Genomic DNA, 19,907 nt, shown 5'->3' with positions numbered 1-19,907 from the left:
AACACTCTTCTTTAATATACATTTTTTTACAATTAAAACTGTATAAGAAACAAGGATATTTTTTTTTAAAAAAAATTATGCAACACATTGACATTCATTTTGCTGATTTTAATGGTTTTTTTTCCCCCAAATTTTCATGTTGCAGTACAAATAATAACGGGAAGCTGTAGTACAAAGTTGTACTCTCACAGAAACCGGAACATTCCCTGTCCTACTTCACGGAAGCTAAACATATAAGTACTTCGTTGTAGTACACGTAAATATGTAATATAAGCCTAGAAGTACCAAGTTTGAGGCTATATAAATATAGCCACTGAATCATGTTGGATAGAATCATCACATTGGTATAACATGATTGAATGAATATTCAATTGTCCAATTTCATCAAACACAAGTATCTAATAGATGTGGAGGTAGGGGTGTTCTACAGGGTCGTCCTGAGACCACATGAGGTTCAAGGGTTTCGGATTATAACAGGCAATCATATATTCTCTTGTTCTTTTTTACTTGTGACTGTCATCAGTTGGTACATTCCTAGTTCGGTTTTAGCCATTAATCTCGATTATGTATATATTTTATGATTGAAATTAATGGCTAAAACTATTGAAACATCAGTATTTCTAAAATACTTGAAACACTATATTTTTTATTTAAACAAACTGGTTTGTAGTTGTACCAAACAATGACAGTAACGGAAAAAAAAAACATCAGAGTATATGACTGTGGTTTGATCTGAGAGCTTACATTGCTCATATCATGTGTTCTCAGGTCGCCCCTGCGGGACTTTCTCTACTAAATTACGGGATTGTTTTCAAAGTGTATTTGATTGTGGATGCAGTTCCCACAAATGAAATTGGAGGTAAAATAAAAAGGTACAATATGCTATGCCTGATTGCCCATTTTCTTTTTTCGTTTATAGAGGGGGAAAAAGATAACCCACCCCTTCTAAATAAAAATTTTTGTGAATACTTTAAATAAATGAATAATAATAATAGACCATAACATAACATAAATTAAAGCTTGACATAGACTAAACAGGAAGCATAAGTTAAACTAAAATCCTTACTTCTGATTTAATGGCTTGTAGCTCTTCTTCCATAACTCTCTTCCAAACTCCATCTACCATAAGCCACCCTTCATCCTCTTCTATTTGCACTACATTGTTCAGTTCACCAATTTCTTCTTGGGTCTCCCTCATCTTTTTAACAGTTGAGTTATCAAGTAGCTTAAGGTCTAAAGTGGCATCTCTCTTGGCACTGTGTTTGATAAGTTTCCAACTGTCTTCCCTTTCGGATACTTGATTTTGATTTTGATTTTGGTTTTGGTTGTCAATATTGTCAAGAACAGGGAGAAAACCAGAAGAACCGGCAGCGCGAGGCAACATGCCGATAGGACATGGGTTCCATGACTTTGCCAGAGTCCACACCTGTGGTCTTTTACTCTCGCAATCCATAGCCATTGGATTTTTCTTCTTCATAATCTGTTGTTTAACTGACTCTAGCTTTCTAGCTGCTTCATGTATACATTCCTCAAATTGGGATATATTCTTTGAATTCAATAAAGAGTTATCATCATCAGAAATTTCTAAATTGGACAAACAAATAGTAGAAACCTTTCTAACTCTATCCAACAAAGAGGTATCATCCATCAGTACTGCAAGATAAATGGCTGAATCCATAAGCTGCTTGTTGCAGAGTCGTGATACTAGAAGACATTTTCGAAGAAGTTCAACCAAAACTCCTTTAGGCATTTTTGATGCTGCAGAAGGGGCTTTGCAGAGACTTCCAACAAGCCATGCAAACAAAGAAGAAAGATGATGACGTTGGTAAGACTCTGCAAACAAAGAACATAAAAATCATGCCACAGAGAAAATAAAATCATAAACCAAAATGCTTAAATAAAACCCCTTTTCTTAAGGAGGAAAAACCCATTGTAGTGCAGTACAAAAGCCATAGAAAGTAACAGAGATTGAATGTTTAAATGCAACGCATTACAGGGAAAAGCATGCAACAAATACATCTCCAACAGTACTAAACAATTATTATTATACATAAAAAACTGCCACTTACCTCCTTCACATTTCACATCTTCCTGAGTCTCAATCATATCAAGAACAGCGTTAAGAAGGTTCAGGAGTAATTCTGGTTCCTTGTTCCACAATTTGACTATGATAAGATTCCAATCAGACAATATATTCTCAGCAGTTAGATCAACAGTTGCATCATCTGCATTTTCTTTGAACCCTGAGGAACTTAAAAATTTCAACAAATACTCCAGCAGCACATGTACAATCTCTGAGGAGAAGGTTGAATATAGCCGAAGAATGGATTTCAAGATCTTTGCAATCTGTTTCTTTGAGCCTGAAAAAGTATGAGGTTGATTAGTGCTTGAATACCCTTTACATCAACAATAACTGAAATTACACTATTATAAGAAATCACTTTAATTTCAATTAAAGAAACAATCTTTTTGTGATGTGCTGCCTCCAACTCTAAATAGTTTTTTACTTGCATAAAAACATATAAAAAAGCTATACAGAACAAAAAGCGTAAACAATATATCATATAGTAAGAATATTAAACCACCTCCAGATCGTGATTTTTGGCTCTTGCCAACCACAAGAGCCAAATGCTTGTTACGCCCAAAAAGCAATTCACCATGCTTCACCCCTTTAAAAGAAAAAATACTCTATCAGAAATTCAGAATATTCCAAACAGAACATTTGCCAGCACAAAGGTATTAATTATTACACAAAAATCTCAATCCAAACTAGACAACTACAACAAACTACAGATAAAATATTTCCCAAATGTCAAAACTAAATCAAATATTTCCATTAGGAATTAGGTGAAAGCATACTGAGCCAGAAATATGGAATGATACTTATGTAGCAGCAATTCTTCATTAGTCCTAACAAGACACTGCATCATGTATTAGACATTATTGAGTATTGTCAAGTATATTACACCTACTTCACATGCTGGATAAAATATGTAGTCATATAATAATTGAGAAACAAAAAGTAAAATTCAATCACCATTTATATGGAAAGTATGTAAAACTCCCAGAAAAAAAAAAAACAAAGGATCATAGACAGCACTTGTTTCTAGATTTCGAAAACATTTTCTTATTCTTGATGCCAGCTTGATGAGTGAAGAAGTTGGGTCAGCATTTTGGAATTCATGATGAATAAATTTATGAAGGGGGAAAAACAAAATCAAAGAGGCCAAACATATGCTAATTGCTATTCAAGGCAAATGCAGCCTCCATAAAATAATAGGGCAAACAACTTTAAACCATCACAATTTCAAACTAGGCTTTCAACTTTAAATGAATCACATACTTTCCTATCAGGACAAGTTCCTTGTGCATGAATAAAACACCAGGCATGAAAAAATACAAGAGAACTAGATTAATCCTAGGAAGATTTTTACTTAGAACAAAGAAGAGTAGAAGACATTGAAAATCGCTGTATGATGAAAACAAATAAAGCTTACACACGTTTTCCCAATGAAGTGCTAGAATGGGAACTCCCATTGTCTTTCAGGCAGATGGCTAATTCACGAATCTTAGACTTGATTTCTTTTTTTACCTTTGCATTTCCTACACCCTGAAAAGGAATTTCTTTGCTCTGCGGCTCCCAGTAATAAGACTTTAACCAATCAAGTGCCTGAAATTATCAGCAAAACATCATAAAAGTTTGCAGGAGGGAACCATACATACTAACTGTGAAGTAAATATTCAGTTCATAAGGGCAGTCAGGTGCACAAGACCAATAAAAGAACAGCCTACAGTTCAAGGCTCGGAGCCCCTTTTAAAAGAACGACGAAACAATTCTGTCAAGGCCCAACCATCCAACCCAACCTCAGTGAAAGAGTTAAACCCCATTAATGCTTTCAATCTTTCTATGCCATTGGCATGCCATCGCCCCCAAAACCCCCGAAACCAAATATATTCAAACAAAACCACAAATCCTTGGTAAAGAACATCTAGTTGAATTGTGCCCTATGAATATCTCCATCCAGAGACACACAGAAACTTGCTTAAAAGATAATGCAATAAGTGAAGGAAAAGACAAGAGGGAGACCAACATGAACCTTACCTTAACAGAGGCACTTCGAACAACCTTGAGTGATGGAAGGTCACGATGTGATCCCTCTGCATTTGCGGTCACAGCAACAAGTAAGTGGAAATGCATTATCACATTAAAACAAGACAATATTTGAAGCTTGTTCAACACCACATTTGGAAGACCACGTTTCACTCATCCTATGATTACAAAAACAAAACCAAGGAATAAACAACATGTAGAGAGAAGAATACTTGTTTACCATGGCGAATATCAATGAGCATGCGCGGAATACCAATTGCCTCAGCAGCCTCAGCAATTGAAACCAATTCCTTCTTGCGTGTTTTCTCAACACCACAATTCACTAACCTTATATAAGTACATTAAAAAAAAAAAGCATATAGGAAACTGTCATTTAAATTTATCACTGAAACAAAATTAGAGTAAATGCTGAAACCAGTCATTGGAAAACATACAAAATTAGCTCCTCAAGGATTCTATGAATCAATTTTATTCTCACAGTATAAAACATTTTATGAGATAAACTGATATCTAAAAATAAAAATAAGAAAAATACTAAATTGAACCCTAATTCTAGTGTGTAACTGTCTATTCCAAAATTAATTAAAATAGAAGCTGACCTGACGATTGCCATGCAATAAAGCATAGAAAGCATCTCCTCCGAGAGAGAAGCTTCATCAGATTGATCCGCTCTACATGAAAAAAAAAAATCACAATCTTCAAATAAGTCTTATAACAATTTTTCCAAAAAAAAAAAATATTTCACTAAAACAAATGCATTAAAAATTGGAAACGTGCTGAGGATTTACCTAAAGTAGGGATCCTTCTGCTGGATTTCAACGATGGAAGCTGTGACTTCGACGACAACCGGCAAGCAACCGCGGCTTCGCCACGCCGATATCTGAGAAACAGAGCAAACACCGAAAGATACATAGCAAAAGTTAGTTACGAAACGGTTGAAGAAGTTTCGGAGAAGAGAATGTTAGTTAGTTACTCTGTTGAGAGCTTCGGAAACAGAGTGAGGGGAATCGGAGAAGAGAGAGTTTTTGACGAAAATCCATTCTTCCCAGCTCAACCAGGGGACCAATCTTAGTGCACTTGACGATGTTTTTGCGGTGTCTTTTTCTAGGTTTGGTTCTTCTCTGAAGCCAAATAACACTGACTCCATTGGAAGAAGAAGAAGAAGAGTGGAAGCTGAGCCGAGTGAAACGGCAGTGGTGGCTGAGAGGAAGGAGTTGCGGGTTAGAGAGCCTTAGGCGGCGCGCCATTTTGGGCCTTAACTGGACCTTACTTTGGCCCATTATTGACAAAAATGTCTATTTATAAATTGTGTTTAACTGTTTGGGGCATAGTTGTCAGAACCGAACCGATGATTGAATCGGTTATTGGGTCACTGGGTCACTGGTTCAATCGGTGGATCACTGGTCGAACCGGTTAACTCGGTATAACTAAATAATTATATAAAATTTAATTATTTGATTAGTTTAATTAAATATCATCTAACAATTTTTAACTATTAACCTTATATGAAAACAAAAAATAAAATAATATATTAAAAAAATAATATTAATAGATATCATATAATCATTAAAAAATAAATTGTGATTAATTAAATTTTTTGTTTATCTTTTTAATTTGTATATATTTAATAAAATTTATAGTTAAATAAAATGTAATTGATTTAAAAATGAGTGACTTTGAAATTAAAATAAATTGAATATAAGTCAAAAGAAAACATGCTATATGTATTATAATTATATATTAATTGATGAGAAACATTTCAGCTTGGTGGTAGAAGCATGCTTGCTTTATCCCGGAGGAAGGGGTTCGAACCCCGTTTCAAAAACTTGGCAGCGCTGGAGGGTTTAGAGCATGGTGGAATTGCAGATCGTTGGTCCATTGTAGATTCCCCTTTAAAGTTGACCGAGCGATCCGGACCGATCCGGTTTTCGCCAAATTTGACCGGTTTTCACCGGTTCACATCGGGTTTGACTGATTCGTACTGGTTCTTTACATTACACGGTTCAAATACCAGACCGGACCGACATAAGATCCGGTTTATCGGCTTTCTGGTCGAACCGGCCGGTCCGATTCGATTCTGACAACTATGGTTTGGGCTGTGCTACGGTGCTGAAGTAATTTTCTTTTTCAGCATCTGCTGAAATGAGATGTCAATAAGGTGATTTCAGATAAGAATTGCCAATAAGCCATAGCTCACACGGCATTTCGCCTCCTCTCTATCTCAAAAGTTTAAGGAGAAAGAAAAAATTGGTAAGTATGTAAAGAATATGTAGGTGTGTATTATGTACCTAGAATTGGGAGTTGTCCAATCTACCGACCATAAAAAAAAAAGATAAGAACTGAGAGAGTAGCAGCGGGTGTAGAAGTGTGTCAGTTTCTGTTGGATTAATTATTTTATAAAGTAAATTAATTTAGAAGCATGAACACATGATTAAGAAAGATAATATTATTGTCTATTTTTGTTGTTAATGAGTATGGGCATGCCATTCTTTTTTAGGTGGGCTGTTGTGAGAATCCATACCTTTAAACAAAAAACTATTTTTGGTTGCGATGATAATAATAATAATAATAATAATAATAATAATAATAATAATAATAATAATAATAATAATAATAATAATAATAATAATAATAATAATAGAAAATTCTACTCCATTTTTTTAGAGATGTTAAAATGATATTTTTTATTTATAAAATTTACATTTTTTTTTATAATTTTTAAAAAGTCTCTTTTTTAATTAATTTTAAATTTTGTGTTAACTAGTGTTAATTTTATCCATTTTTTAAGAAAAATAAATTATTTTTTACAAAAATACTCTTTAGTAAAAAAAAATTTTATCATTAAATTTTGTTTACTAAAATATCATTCAATAAATTATTTTTTATTAATTAAATTATATTTTTTATCAAAATACTTTTAAAAAATTTAATAATTAAATTATTTTTTAAGATATCTTTCAATAATTTTTTAATTATTAAATTGTGATTTTATCATAATTTTCGTTAAAAATTATTTTTATATTTTATTATTAATTTTTCGATATCAATATATATTATTTTAATATTATCACTATTAATATGTATAACAATTAATACATATTGATATCGAAAAATAATCTTACTAAGCTTTTTTTTATTTATGGTTATCGGATTAGATATCTGAGTGTGAATCATTTAATGTTTAGGATCTAGGATTTAGCGTCATGTAATTAGAGTTTAGTCGTTAGGATTTACAGTTTAGGGTTTAGATTTACGATTTAGAGTTGATAATTTGAATTTTAGGATTTAAAGTTTATGGTTGATGAGAAAGGATTTAAGGTTTAGAGTTGAGCAACTATGGTTTGGTTTTGAGGGTGTAAGGTCTAGGGATTACGTTTTAGAATTTATCATTTTAGGTTAGTAGAATTTATAATTTAGGGTTTGGAATTTAGAGTTTATGATATAAAATAATGACAGAAATAAGATATTAAATAATAGATATTTAAAAGTTATCTTTTTTTAAATAGTTATGTAAACAAATTCAGTTAATTGGTTTTTTTTTGTCATATTTTTACTTTAGGAAATACATAATAAAAAATTTCATATTTTTATCTTCTTCTTTTCTTTTCATAATTTTACTTTAGGAAAACATTTTATTTTTATTAAAGATGTAGTTTGCGAAAAATAGAATTAAAAAATTTGGAGGTATATATTAGGCTTAGATCGATAATAAACTATATATTTGAAAACATTATATTCTTTATGATAATAGTAAATAATAATAAATCTATTATAATACTATGTACATATCATAAATAAAATATTTTATTTTTCATGATTAACATTAGATATTTTTATTCTTTGTAAGAGGGATAGAATTTAATATGAAATGTTTGTAAATCAATATATATATATATATATATATATATATATATATATATATATATATATATATATATATATATATATATATGTGTGTGTGTGTATGTGTATTTTGTAAGTATTGTAAATGGGTTGTGAGTATGGACTTATGTTTTCAATTTAAAGGTCTTTGAAAAAATACGATTTTAAATTTTAAATAGGGTCTTATTTTAATATAAAATATTTTAAAAGTCGTCGTAATATCTAAGTCATTAGAATAGTACAACTAGAAGTGTGACATTTTAATAATTAGAATGTTACAGTTAACATTATTATGCAAATTTAAATTAAACTTTTTTAATGGCGTAGAATGCGATTTACTAAATTATACAATAATTTATATTTCGGTACCATAATTGTAGCAAGAAAACTAAAAATTCATCTAATGTTGCTAAGCCAATTCTTAGGACAAGTGTCTAGAGTTTTAGTTGTGGGTTTAGGGTTAGTCAATCATTTAATGTAAATCTTAATGACTAAACTTTAATTATATTACTCTAAATCCTAGATCTTAAATTTTAAATGCTTCACACTCAGATATTTAATCAAATAATCATAAATAAAAAAATATCTTGACAAAATTATTTTTTGATATCAATATATATTAATTGTTATACATATTAACAGTAGTAATATTTTTTTATAAATATTAGATATTAATATCAAAAAATTAATAGTAAAATATAAAAATAATTTTCAACAAATATTTTGATAAAATCACTATTTAATAATTAAAAATTATTGAAAGGTATCTTAAAAAAATAATTTAATTATTAATTTTTTAAAAAATATTTTGATAAAAATATAATTTAATTAATAAAAAACATAATTTATTAAACAGTATTTTAATAAGTAAAATTTAATGACAAAAAAATAAATTTTTTACTAAAGAGTATTTTTATAAATTTTTTTTAAATAGATAAAGTTATTATTATTACAAACAGAAGAAAGAAAAATATCATTTTAATATCTCTTAAAGAAGAAGAGTAGATTTTTTCATCATCGTCATCGCACCCCAAAATAGTTTTTTATCCAAAACCACACTTTCTCACAATAGTCCACCTGAAAAAGAAACGACATGCCCATACCCATTAACAACAAAACATGGACAAAAATATTATCTTTCTTAATCATGTGTTCATGCTTCTAAATTAATATATTTTATTAAGTAATTAATCGAACACAGGCACAATCCTGTACCCGTAGCTACTCCTTCCGTCTTTATCAGTAATGAATTTTGCTAGAGAGACAATAAAAAATCTTCATAATATGTATAATGGACTAGTTATTTAGCCTAACAAGAATAAATAATAAAAATCACTTCACAGATTATCTTAAATTCAAAAACTCTCATTCAATTATTTTACATTAAATTTCAAATTTTAAATTTCTCAATTTTAAATTTTAAATTTTCAAAAAATCTAATTAATTGTTTCAAAAAAATAATCATCTAAAATCCTAATTTACCAAAGCATTTCACTCCAATACCCTCTTCTTTTTCAACCGAGGGCCACTCCCACCTTCATCAATAATCATCCCATTTCACCTTCGCTGCTTTGCTTGCCACACGACACTCACCCTTAATAAAAATAACCATCCACTTAAGAATAAAAATAATCATCTGCAGACCTAATGAATTGAACATCCAACATTTTTAATTATATATAACTAAACCCAATCCAGTCTATATAAAAATTAAAATAACCATCCGCATACCTACTAAAATGACCACCCTAAATTGACCATTAAAATAGAAAAAGAAGGAGATGAATAAACAGAAGAAGCAACTATGATCATCCAACAATTTAATTTTTATTTAAAAAAAAAAGAAAAAATATATAATTTGACACATGAGTCTTATGATTTAATGTAACCATAAAATGAAAAAATGAGAAAAATACGAAAAAAAATTTGAACAGATGAGGAGAAGACAACGACACGTTCAGTTGTAACGTAGAAATCATTCTCACTTGCATTATTATTTCAACAAAGAAGCACAAAAAGCATTTCAATAACCCTTTCCCTTCTTCTTCTATTTCTGCTTCAATCACCATTCCTTATGTCAAAGGCTCTCTCTTCATCAACGCCAAGACTGTGCCTACTTCAGACCAGAACTTGTTCTTCCCAATTGGCAATTATTTCAAGCTTTCTTGGTTCCAAACAATGGTGGGCACCTTTCAATTATATTTCACACCTTTCCGAACGAACAAGGCCTATATGGAGTTCTATCCCAAGACAAGCTTTTCTCTCGGCTGCAATGGCTGACACACTGAGGTTGATGAGAGTAGAGGATCAGTCCTTGCAAAAATAGAGACGTTCATTTGGTTTGCAACCACCAAATCATTGATGGTATAAGGGTGATCAATGATAATTGCCAGTTTGATCACAATTTGGAAGACCATGAAACACCGAGGGCGAAGAGGTCATACCAGCAGAGAGTGCGGCGTATATGGGATCCGGATCGGACGCGGAGGCAGGTCATCTCGTCGTAGGAAGTGGAGACTGAGATGGCATGGGTTGCAAAGCGAGAAGGAGTGTGAAAGACACGTTGGGAGGGAGAAACTGCCAGCGCGAGGGAGGGGTTGCATGATTGGTGCAGTGCGGGACTGCGAGAACGACGCAAACTGTGCAACGGTGCTGCTAGGCATCCGTGGTGCGCACGTCGGCGTCAGCTAGAGCTATGGGTTACAGCAGCTGGTGTGGCACCGATGAGAGATGATGGAGAGGGAGAGGGAGAGAGAGAGGAAGAGGGAGATCGGTTAGAGGTATTCGTATCTATTTGAAATCCTTATTTGCTTTGTATTTGAAATTGAAAATAATTTTGTAATTAATTAATTTAATTATCATTTAATGTTAATTTTAAAAATACTCCCATTATACACTAATTACATTGATTCCCCATACTTTCTCATCTATAATTGTAAATAAAACAGTACCACGCATTCAATTCACCTTATTAACACCTTATTTTAGCAGGTGTATTTATTAATAAAAGATTAATTTAATAATAGTTCTTTCTATTAATACTTCTATATTAATACTTATAATATAAAAAGATTAATCGTAGAAATTAGTCGTATAAATAGAATAAATAAATAGAATAGTATTAAATAGTATTCAATTTGAGAAGAGAATTTTATAGAGGATTTCGAATAGATTCGAAATTTAATAGATTAATAAAATCTATAAATTTGAATATATTACTCCTATTGAATATTCAAATTCATTTTTCTATTACTATCTTTTTTATTTGTGATTTTATTCTATAAATTTAATTATATTAAATTGATAAATTTTGAAAGTTGAATTCAATTTCTATTTTGAGATTTGTTTTTAAGTTTTACAATATACTATAACAATGTACCCTCCCTATATATAAATATAAGATGATATAAATATTAAGTATAGAAGATTTTTTCAATAGAAAAATGATACCTTTTTTCGTTCGCATTACTAGCGGAGGCCGGGCACACTCCATTCCTTTGATCAAAAGAATAACATTCTTTGAATATTTTTGTGCAGTTGAAAAAATAAATAAAAATGTTTTTAAAATTCTTCTAATTTTTATGTCTAGAAAACTGGCTTATTTAGTACTTTCTATTTTTTATTACTTTTCTATTTGAATCTTATTTCAAGATTTTTTCTTTTAGTGTCATTTTTGTTCTATTTTCCTTTCTTTCAGTTAAAAAGAACTCCAAAGTCTACTTTTTTGTAGATCACGATAAGAGAAAGAGAAATTTACAATATTTTTCTATTTACTTTTTTAATATTTTTATCTATCTATCCGAGTAATTAATATTAAAATATTTTAATTAATCTTAAATAAAATAATAGAAATAATAAGAGGAGACTGTAAGTGAAAAGTCTCTTTCTCTCGGTCATTAATTACTGAAAATATACCAGAAGCACCGATAGAAAAAGAAAATATTTGATACGTGAAGCTATGATTTGATGTATTTTTTTATACTTTTAGATAGAAAGATAGAAAAAAAGAGGGGATAAAAAATGGCTAATTAATCAAATAAAAGAACTATTTATTTTACGGAACACAAGATATGTCTTTCACATGACTTGTAGCAATAAAAAAATATATCAGTTGCATTACAGTTTTAAAGAAACGTACCTCGAGATCCAAAAAAAATTCGAAAAACTCTTTGAAAAATGAGAGATTTTTGGACAGCATTAAAAACTTATTCATTAGCGCAATCAATTTCTACGAGAAATTCAAAAAAAAATTTGTATAAAAAATACAAATATTGAAATACTCTGAATTAGCTGGATTCTATTCTCTAATAGAATATATAATTTGTATATAATATTAACTAAAATAATTTCAAATAGTTATATTTTTTAATAAAATCAAAAAAACAAAATTTTAGAATTATTTTTATTTAATAGAATTTTTAAATAAAAATAATTCTATTAAATAAAATTTGTTACTTATAACTCATATAAATATCTATTTTGGAATCTATTTATTTTATAAGAAGAAAAAATATTTTGAATGGAATATTTGAATGAAATATTAAATTGGTGATCCAAAAATGATAAATTTTGGAATTTATTTTTTCTTTTAATTGAAAAAAAGAATATGCATCTCTTTGAATTCCAAAATGAAATAGAAATAAAAAAGATTTGATAATAAATGAAAAACTACGAATTTTTTGTTTTATTTCCGAATTGAAGCGCAAACTATCTAGATCGAATAGTGCTTATTTTTGAAAAAGAGAATAAACTACGAAAAACCATTTCTATTGTTGTTAAATATTAAAATAAAACAAAAACTCGAAAAAACAAGATAATAATAATTATTATTGAAATGTTTATATTTTTGTTAAGCTCTTTCTATATATACGATTTTTTCTTATTCATTTGAATATATGAATATAAATATATATTCAAGTGAATAAATAATTTAATTTTTAATAATTTTTATAAAAAAACAAAAAAAAAGAAATAATTAGAATACAATTTTTTTGTTTCTTTAATATTTTTAATTACTAAAAAAATTGCATCATTCGAATTTATTCTTTCAATCTCGACAATTTATAATAAATAGGTTATTATGATTTCGGGTAAGCCGCTGAAAAAATCTATAAAATTTAGAAATGGATAATAAAAAAATGATATCTATATATATTCTTCTATTGTGTATAAAATTATAGTTTTTTGGTTGGTAAAAATCTAATCACCTCAATTTACAATTTAATATGAGACAAATTTTTTCATTAGTAGCAAATGCTTACCTATTAAGCGGGAAAAATCCTTTATTTTCAATAAATAGCGAAAAAATTATTGGTTTTGCACATTTTCGTTAATCATGACGTTAATCCATGAATAGGATCTATATAGACACATAGACCCATGGATCCATACATCTTGATTGGAAAAGAATCAATGGAAAAAGAATTGGAAGTAATCAATATATCTCTCAAAACAAACGAAAAGGAAACGAAAGACAAAACATAAATCATGGATCAACTAAGCCCTCTCGAGGACTTCTTAAGAATAAGAAGAATAAGAAAGAGGAATCTTATGTAAATACCATGGAATAAGGTTTGGTCCTATTCATGGGGATTCTGTAAATATTTCATTCCAAAAAAAAAAGAGAAAATTCGAAACAATTGGGATTTTTTAGAGATTGGATGCAGTTACTAATTCATGATCTGACATGTACAGAATGAAAACTTCATTCTCGATTTTACGAGAATTTTTATGAAATCGATCGATTTCTTCACGTTACAGAGACAATTTTTAGCAAATAGTGATTTCGTTAAAGTTTCTGTGATACAAACATGAAGTTCCTTTTTTATTTTTATTCAAGGGTAAATAAATAAAAAAAGAATTAATTTAATTTGAATAAAGGATACCACTCTTGACAAAGAAAAAGTTGGTCCATCTTTTTTTTATTTACGCATCCTATTTTTCCTAATTTTTTTTAAGGAGGGAGGGGGTTGCTAACTCAATGGTAGAGTACTCGGCTTTTAAGTTCGATTCTATTTTTTACACATTTTTATGAAGCAATTGTTTCGTCCATAATCTCGGTAGGATTTGTAAGACCACGACTGATCCAGAAAAGAATAAATGGAAAAAGCCGCATGTCGTATTAATAGCAAATTCTAAAAGGATCTCATTATTGGATTGGACCATTTTTTTTGTTTGAATTTGTGAACAAAATCAGTTGGGTTTAAGTAATAAAGGGATAGAACTTGGCAACTCCAATTATAGAAAAACAAAAAATAACAAGCTTTCATTCTTTTTAATCAAATGATTACCCCATCCAATTAGATGTTAAAAATATATTAGTGCTTGATACGAGAAAAGCTTTTCTTATAAATGGATTATTTATTTTTATTATGAGTCCTAATTATCAGCTATTCTCAATTACGGGGTGACGATCAATGTGTAACAGCATCGTAGCACCGCCCTAAGTGTTTAACTGTTAATAAGTTTATTAGTGCAAAATATGAACAAAGTAATAATTTTGCAATTAGTCAATGATACTTAGAAAATGGTTAATCATTTACGCGTAAATCCCATTAATTTCATTATCGATTCCATGAAGCATGTGAGTAAGTAATTAATAACAACAATAACAGCAAAAACTTTGTCTTATTAGGTAGTGTCGACTATATAGATTAAATGATGTCATTAAATTTTATTATGTATTATGTATATAGAGAGATCGCTTACATATAAATTTTATTTGACCACCTCATAAATGATCTTTCTAAGCCTTTCTTTATCTTTCATCCCTTATCCATCTTCCATCTTATCTATCCTTCTAATTGGGTGCTCTATTAATCTTTTCCACAATATATACTATTCCAACTTTTTCTCTTATATCTTCGTTCCTTATTCTATCAAATCGCGTATGACCACTCATCCATCTCAACATCTTTATCTCTACCACACTTAATTTATATTCGTACTCCCCTTTGGCTACCCAACACTCTGTATCAAAAAGGATAACCGGTCTGATAGTAGTGCGATATAATTTACCTTTAAGTTTTAAAGGTAATTTTTTGTCACGTATGAAACTAGATACACTCTGTCATTTTGACCAACCTGCTTGGATCCTAAGATTTAAATCATGTTCAATCTCTCCATTATCCTGTATGATGCACCCAAGATACTTAAAACTTTTAACTTTTCATAGGATATCTTCTCCAATCTTCATCTCTATATTAGGATTTTTCATTTGGCGGCCGAACTTACATTCCATATATTCCGTCTTACTATGGCGCAGACCATACACTTCTAGAACTTCTCTCCATAAATCCAACTTCTTATTTATTAGATCTTTCCTTGACTTTCCCATAAAGACGATATCATCGGCAAAAAGCATGTATCATGGTACAAGTCCTTGGATATATTCTGTGACTAATGTAAAAAGGTATAGACTTAAGGATAATCCTTGGTGTAACCATATACCAAAAGAAAATTATTCTGTTATACCATTTTTAGTCTTCACGCAAGTAAATAATTGATATCTAGAAAAAGTTGAGTTGAGTGTATCATTTGAACAAGAAATTAACACTATAAAAAATTAGTCGGATATTATTGAATTTCTCGGCAGATTTACTAAAAAATAATTAGTAATATATCGACGATTTCGTGGATTTTTTAAATAAATAAAATAAATATTTTATCTATCGAAATAAATTATTTGTAGCATTCTTATGAAAATGTATTGTATTTTTTATTTCGTTTATACTATAAACGAAATAATACTACATATATTTCATTTACAATGTAAATGAGATAACGCACGAGACGACGTGGTCGTATCACGTTTGTACACGTGGTGTTTAATGTCTTTATCTCGTTTACAGTGTAAACGACACTGTAAACGAGATACACTTAGTATTATTTTATTTACACTATAAACGAGATAAGACTAGAGGAGGCCTATATATATACATTTTGTCTACGGCGGCTATTTACCCCTTGCAACATCCATTTCTTCAACATTTGTCCCACTTTTACCCTTTTCTAATCAATTTCTCGAATTACTTCAAGATTACTGTGCGCGCCAATAATCACGATGTGGACATCAACCGACTGAACATGACATGACAATTTGTTAGGACAGCCGACTTTGAGTTTGGTGTTATTTTTCATTTTATGTTTAGGATTTAGGGATAAATGTGTTGCCATACTTAGAGTACTTTTATAAAAGTAATATGCAGTATATGTTAGATGAATAAATATATTGTTAAGAATTATTTAAATGATGTTAGGCATACTTTAAGATGGATTTATTAGTTAAATATTTATTTAGGATTGTTTTATTTTAATCTAAGTTATTAAACATATATTTTTTTATTTTATTTATTAATTAGGGTTACTAAAATTTTTTAGTAAACTTAAGTAAGTAACAATGGTGTCTATGCTTCTATTTACTAAATATTTAAGTAAATGCCTTTTTTTTTAATTTGTTATTACTTAAATTAAGTTATTAAATTGATGATGTACTCATGGTTAGTTATTTAAGTAAATATTTTTATTTAATCTAATTTATAAAGGAGATAGAAAATGAATGTTGTTATTAATTATGTAATTAAATAATTTTATTTAGATTAAATTATACAGATATTTATTAATTTAGCTGTTAATTATTTAACCAAATATTTTTATTTAAATTAAATTATATAGACGTTTATTAATTTAGTTATTAATTATTTAAGTAAATGTATTTATTTAAATAAAATTACAATGTAAGATTTATAGTTATTTGTTAAAATATTTTATTTATTCAAATTAATTTGTTATGTAAACATTTGTTGGTAGAATTTTTTACTTTGAAATTTTTATAGCTTTATAGGTTTACACATTTTCTGATTCGGGTTTTTTGTTATTTAGCAGAAGCCTTGACTACTTCTTTTTAGGAGAGTAAGTCACACACTTCCACCACCGGACGCCATTGTCCCCCTATCTGAGGGAGGCTGGTTTTGGCGACGAGGTGCCACTCAAGGATTTTGCCTTTGACAACTCCTTGATCACGGCATTTGTGGAGTGCTGACGTCCAGAGACTCACACTTTCCACCTGTCGTGGGGTGAGTGCACCATCACTCTGCAAGGCGTCGCGTACTGTAACACTCTACCACACAGAACCTTACGCTCGAGTCGTAAAGCAGAGGTGGCGTGGTATTACGATCTCTAAAAATAAAATATACATATACATAGTATAGTTGAGATGAATATATATTCGAGAAGCCTTGAAAGAAAGCTTAAGCAAAAGTCGTAAAAATAAAAGCGCATTGCTCGCATGAACGTAAATCAAAAAAACAGAAAAGGATAAAACATATGTATAAAGAGTAGAATGTCAAGAGTTACAAATACTGAACCTCAAACTCAACCTGCGAAGTTAAGGTTGGCCAGAGTATAAATACATAGATATACATAACCCAAAATATCCCAAAACAGATAAAACAACAACCTGTTTCTCCACATCGACCTCTAAGAGGAACAAAATAAAGTCATACATACAGAAGAGAATCTAACTATAGAATATAAAGCATAAGTTCAAAATACAGAGTCCCAAATATAGCATTTCGCTTGCTGAATGAACTCCAGATGCTTATCGAGGTGTCTCTCCACCTGCATCTGAAAACAATAACAAATATATAATATGAAAACCGAAGGTTCTCAGCATGGTAACGGCGCCCACATAAATAAGATATAAGGTCCCGAGAATGTCAGATGCAATCCTAGAACTCCGACACTCAGATTATATAACTTAAAGACTTAAGACGGAAACCATAAAAAGGGGTAGATCTCTAAGGTTCTTAAACTTAACCAAACTCTAACCAAAATTCTTAATCCTTCACCTTCCTCCACTCCTCCCAACTCTGGTCGAACCACACAGACAAACAGACAAACAAAGGCAAACACATTTAGAGTGCAAGTAGCAAGTATAACAATTAGGCATACTAATTAATGTAGGCACTCCCAATTAATGCACGAACAAGCAAATCAAACATATGCACATGATGCATGCCTTTCCTATGACTGATGAGTTTCATCTGTCGGTTATAAAGCCAACCCGACATGTCCGGTAGCTAACCCTGGACAGAACACCAAACACGGAACAAGTGGGACAATGCCGCAACCCTTGCATTTTACCCGCATACTCGGAGCAGGGGACAACCTCACCACTCACTACAACAATTCCGGCAGATAGCGGCGGAAATTTTGCGGCGGTTTTATAAAACTGCCGCAAAATGACAACCTGCGGCACATATGGCGGCGGTTACTGATTGGGGCTGCAATCAGACCACATTTAGCGGCGGTTTTTCACAAATCGCCGCTATATTTCAATAAGGCTTGCATTTATCTTCGTCTTTTCGAAAACCGCCGCTATATGTACTGTCGAGTGAGTTATTGTTTTACATTTTGCGGCGGTTTTGTTTAAACCGCCACAAAATGCGTATTACCACATATTGCAATGTTTTCTTTAGTAATAATCATCTGGGTATAATCTAGTTAAGTAAACACTACTATCTTAAGCTACATATGTTTAAATCATTGTTACTTAAACTCGTAACACTTTTTCTACATTCGTTTTACGTAAATAAAAAATCACAAGGGAAATAAGCTATATATATTAACTCATGTGAACAAATTTACCAATAAGATTTTTTTGTTTACTTTATTGGCATTTAAAGTTGCATTCAAACATGGATGTAAAAGAAGAAAATAAAATCATACTCTGGACTAATTAAAAATCAAACATTTTCTAAAAATAATAATTATAAATATTTTCTATGAAATATTAAAAATAATAATTATAAATATTTTCTACAAGTCATTAAAAATTCTAAACGTTATAATTTTACAAAAACTATAATTTTAAATTATCATTTTTTATTTTAATGATTTGTTGGGCATTTATTAAAATAAAAAATTTAAATTTTTTTTAATAACAATCTTAACTTGTATTCTTAGATATAAGAATTCATAAGAACTAAATTTAAAATAAATTAATGTTTTATCAAAATTAAATACTAAATAGAATAAAAATATTTTTATATGAAAACCAATCAATTATCTACATATTATCGTCGTTAATAGATTCAATAATGCTAACTGACTAACAAAATATAATATTTTTGACAAATATTTTACTAATTTTAAATAGTAAAGACTAAATTCTAAATTTTAATAAATATTTTAATAAAGCTTTTCCTTCTTCCAGGTTCCAGGTTCGAGCCCTACCTTCTTCGTTTGTGGAAGGCTTTACATAGTTGATATTCTACAGTGATCCACACGTTGTGGGTTTAATGGTGGAAGCACGGGTTTAACGATTGAGTCAGTTGGATCACCGGACGGTCCGGTCCGATTCTAATAACTATGAACGGAAATATTAAAATTTGGCGGCGGTTCTAAACCGCCGCAAAACAAATGTTGTTTTCGTTTATACCGCCGCAAAATTGATAGTTGTTTAGCGGCGGTTATTCCAGCGGTTGACTAAAACCGCCGCTATCCGTTTTGCCGCGCCCTATATTCCGGCGTTTCATGAAACCGCCGCAAAATATTTTGCGGCAGTTCAAAACCGCCTCAAAACCGCCGCTAAACGGCTCCAGGAACTGCCGCTAAATGGCGTTTTTGTTGTAGTGACTGCCTCTTTCCCGGGGGTACTACAGTTCTCGACCCGGAGCAAACGGTGACAGAACACAGTCCTTGCATTTTACCCGAAGCCTCGAACTCTCCCGTAGCAAGTGGATAATACCACTGCATCTTACCGGAGTCACATACAGAAACACATTTTCATTATCATTACAATTCGTTCTCATTCATCCATTCATTCTCAATTCATACCCATAGCAAGTGGATAACACCACTGCGTCTTATCCAGTCACGTATATCTCAAACATAATCATTCATCATCCTCTCA

General features: G+C 30.4%; 1 protein-coding gene and 1 long non-coding RNA gene across 2 annotated transcripts; one reads left to right on the top strand and one right to left on the bottom strand.

Annotated features, from left to right (window-relative positions):
• Positions 1-727: 727 nt before the first annotated feature.
• On the top strand, positions 728-1,581 carry LOC112702121 (uncharacterized). Its single transcript, XR_003153921.3, has 2 exons — positions 728-872; positions 1,348-1,581. It is a non-coding gene; the product is annotated as an uncharacterized lncRNA (long non-coding RNA).
• On the bottom strand, positions 957-5,384 carry LOC112702120 (uncharacterized). The gene is made up of 9 exons (XM_025753039.3): positions 5,085-5,384; positions 4,900-4,991; positions 4,711-4,782; positions 4,332-4,438; positions 4,103-4,158; positions 3,502-3,670; positions 2,586-2,669; positions 2,070-2,360; positions 957-1,833 (listed from the first exon to the last, which is right to left on the bottom strand). Exons 1-9 carry the CDS (start codon positions 5,256-5,258, stop codon positions 1,049-1,051), a joined length of 1,830 nt encoding a protein of 609 aa, XP_025608824.1. The 5' UTR covers positions 5,259-5,384; the 3' UTR covers positions 957-1,048.
• Positions 5,385-19,907: the final 14,523 nt, after the last annotated feature.

The sequence above is a fragment of the Arachis hypogaea genome, chromosome 7, assembly GCF_003086295.3.
Source record: "Arachis hypogaea cultivar Tifrunner chromosome 7, arahy.Tifrunner.gnm2.J5K5, whole genome shotgun sequence".
Lineage (NCBI taxonomy): Eukaryota > Viridiplantae > Streptophyta > Magnoliopsida > Fabales > Fabaceae > Arachis > Arachis hypogaea.
This window is presented reverse-complemented; position numbering and strand designations above follow the sequence as displayed.

Excerpts from the sequence above, each read along its gene's own strand:
- LOC112702120 (XM_025753039.3), bottom strand. The coding sequence starts at position 5,258 with ATGGAGTCAGTGTTATTTGGCTTCAGAGAAGAACCAAACCTAGAAAAA. Across the intron at positions 4,783-4,899 it reads CAGAAGGATCCCTACTTTAG|AGCGGATCAATCTGATGAAG; the intron begins GTAAATCCTCAG and ends TTTTTCATGTAG. Across the intron at positions 4,159-4,331 it reads GCTCATTGATATTCGCCATG|AGGGATCACATCGTGACCTT; the intron begins GTAAACAAGTAT and ends CCGCAAATGCAG.